The 1,136-nt window shown below is 59.9% G+C and overlaps 1 protein-coding gene across 3 annotated transcripts in view; it reads left to right on the top strand.

Moving 5' to 3' along the window:
* Nucleotides 1–530: 530 nt before the first annotated feature.
* Nucleotides 531–1,136, top strand: part of VAPB (VAMP associated protein B and C) — a 55,913-nt gene continuing 55,307 nt past the window's right edge. For 2 of the 3 annotated variants that reach the window (XM_017852099.1, XM_017852101.1), the window contains exon 1: nucleotides 531–925. In XM_017852099.1, the coding sequence (XP_017707588.1) occupies nucleotides 868–925 (58 nt within the window). In that variant the 5' untranslated portion in view covers nucleotides 531–867. The remainder of the gene's footprint in view (nucleotides 926–1,136) is intronic. The other variant, XM_017852100.1, reaches the window with a different exon arrangement.

The following is a 1,136-nucleotide window of genomic DNA, read 5'->3' as shown; positions in this document are numbered from 1 at the left end:
TTTCTAAATATTTACTGCATAAACAAATCGAATTTACTAGTAAAAATTCAGCACAGTGCCAGTTGCATAATAAACATTTAATGTAGAGTAGCTTGTATTTATTGTAGCTGCTGTTGTCATTGGAAGCATTCAGCAGAGTGATACGAAATAAGCAATAATTGGTAGTTTATTACATTTATAATTATTATTTACAAGACGTCACAGTGCCTAGCCCGTATCACTCACCCATAAACATCATGTTTATACTAAGTACTTTCACTATTATTCAAAGTCTCCAACAGTGCCTGGCACTACATAAGCAAGAGAAAAGTGGAAGTTTATTGTAATTGTTGTTACTGAATAAAGCATATAACACGAGGCTGGCCCCCAGCAGACCCTTAATAGTTTTCGCGGCTGCAGTCGTAGCCGGACTACAAACCCCGCCTCCTGAGCGGCGCGAAGCCCCGCCCCTTGCTGCCCTGCAGTCCCGCCCCCGTGGCTTGTACCGCGCCTGCGCACTGTCCCGAGAGGGGCTGCATGCGCGCAGCTTTAGTCCCCGCCCCTGGAGCTGGCGGCGCAGGGCGCAGCTTCCCGCCGCCCGAGCGGGCCAGCCTGCTGCGTGCGTGCGTGTGTACGCCTCTGCGTGCGTGCGTGCGTGCGTGCCGTCAGCTCGCCGGGCACCGCGGCCTCGCCCTCACCCTCCGCCCCTGAGCCTGCACCGCGTAAACCAACCCCCCCCCAACGCGCGCACCCCGTCGAAGACCCTCACCCGTGCCCCGACTGGTCCCCCCTTTTTTGTAAAACTTAAAGCGGACGCGGCATTAACGCTTCCCGCCCCGGTGACCTCTCAGGGGTCTCCCCGCCAAAGGTGCTCCGCCGCTGAGGAACATGGCGAAGGTGGAGCAGGTCCTGAGCCTCGAGCCGCAGCACGAGCTCAAATTCCGAGGTAAGCCCCAGAGGCCGCCACCTTCCTGCCTGCGGCCCCCGCCCCAGTGCTGGAGGGACGGAGTCCGGCGCGGCGGGTGACGTCGGCCCTCGTCCCCACCCCGACGGCGCTGTCGCGGGTGCCGGCGAGGCCGGGCCGGGCCGGGCCTTGGCGCTCGGCGCGCGCCCCAGAACTGCGCGGAGCGGCCGGGACCCGAGAGGGCTGGTGCGGG

Source organism: Rhinopithecus bieti, unplaced genomic scaffold, assembly GCF_001698545.2.
Source record: "Rhinopithecus bieti isolate Rb0 unplaced genomic scaffold, ASM169854v2 scaffold_33652, whole genome shotgun sequence".
Classification (NCBI taxonomy): Eukaryota; Metazoa; Chordata; class Mammalia; order Primates; family Cercopithecidae; genus Rhinopithecus; species Rhinopithecus bieti.
Note: the sequence above shows the minus strand (reverse complement) of the source record. Positions and strands in the feature narration are given on the sequence as shown.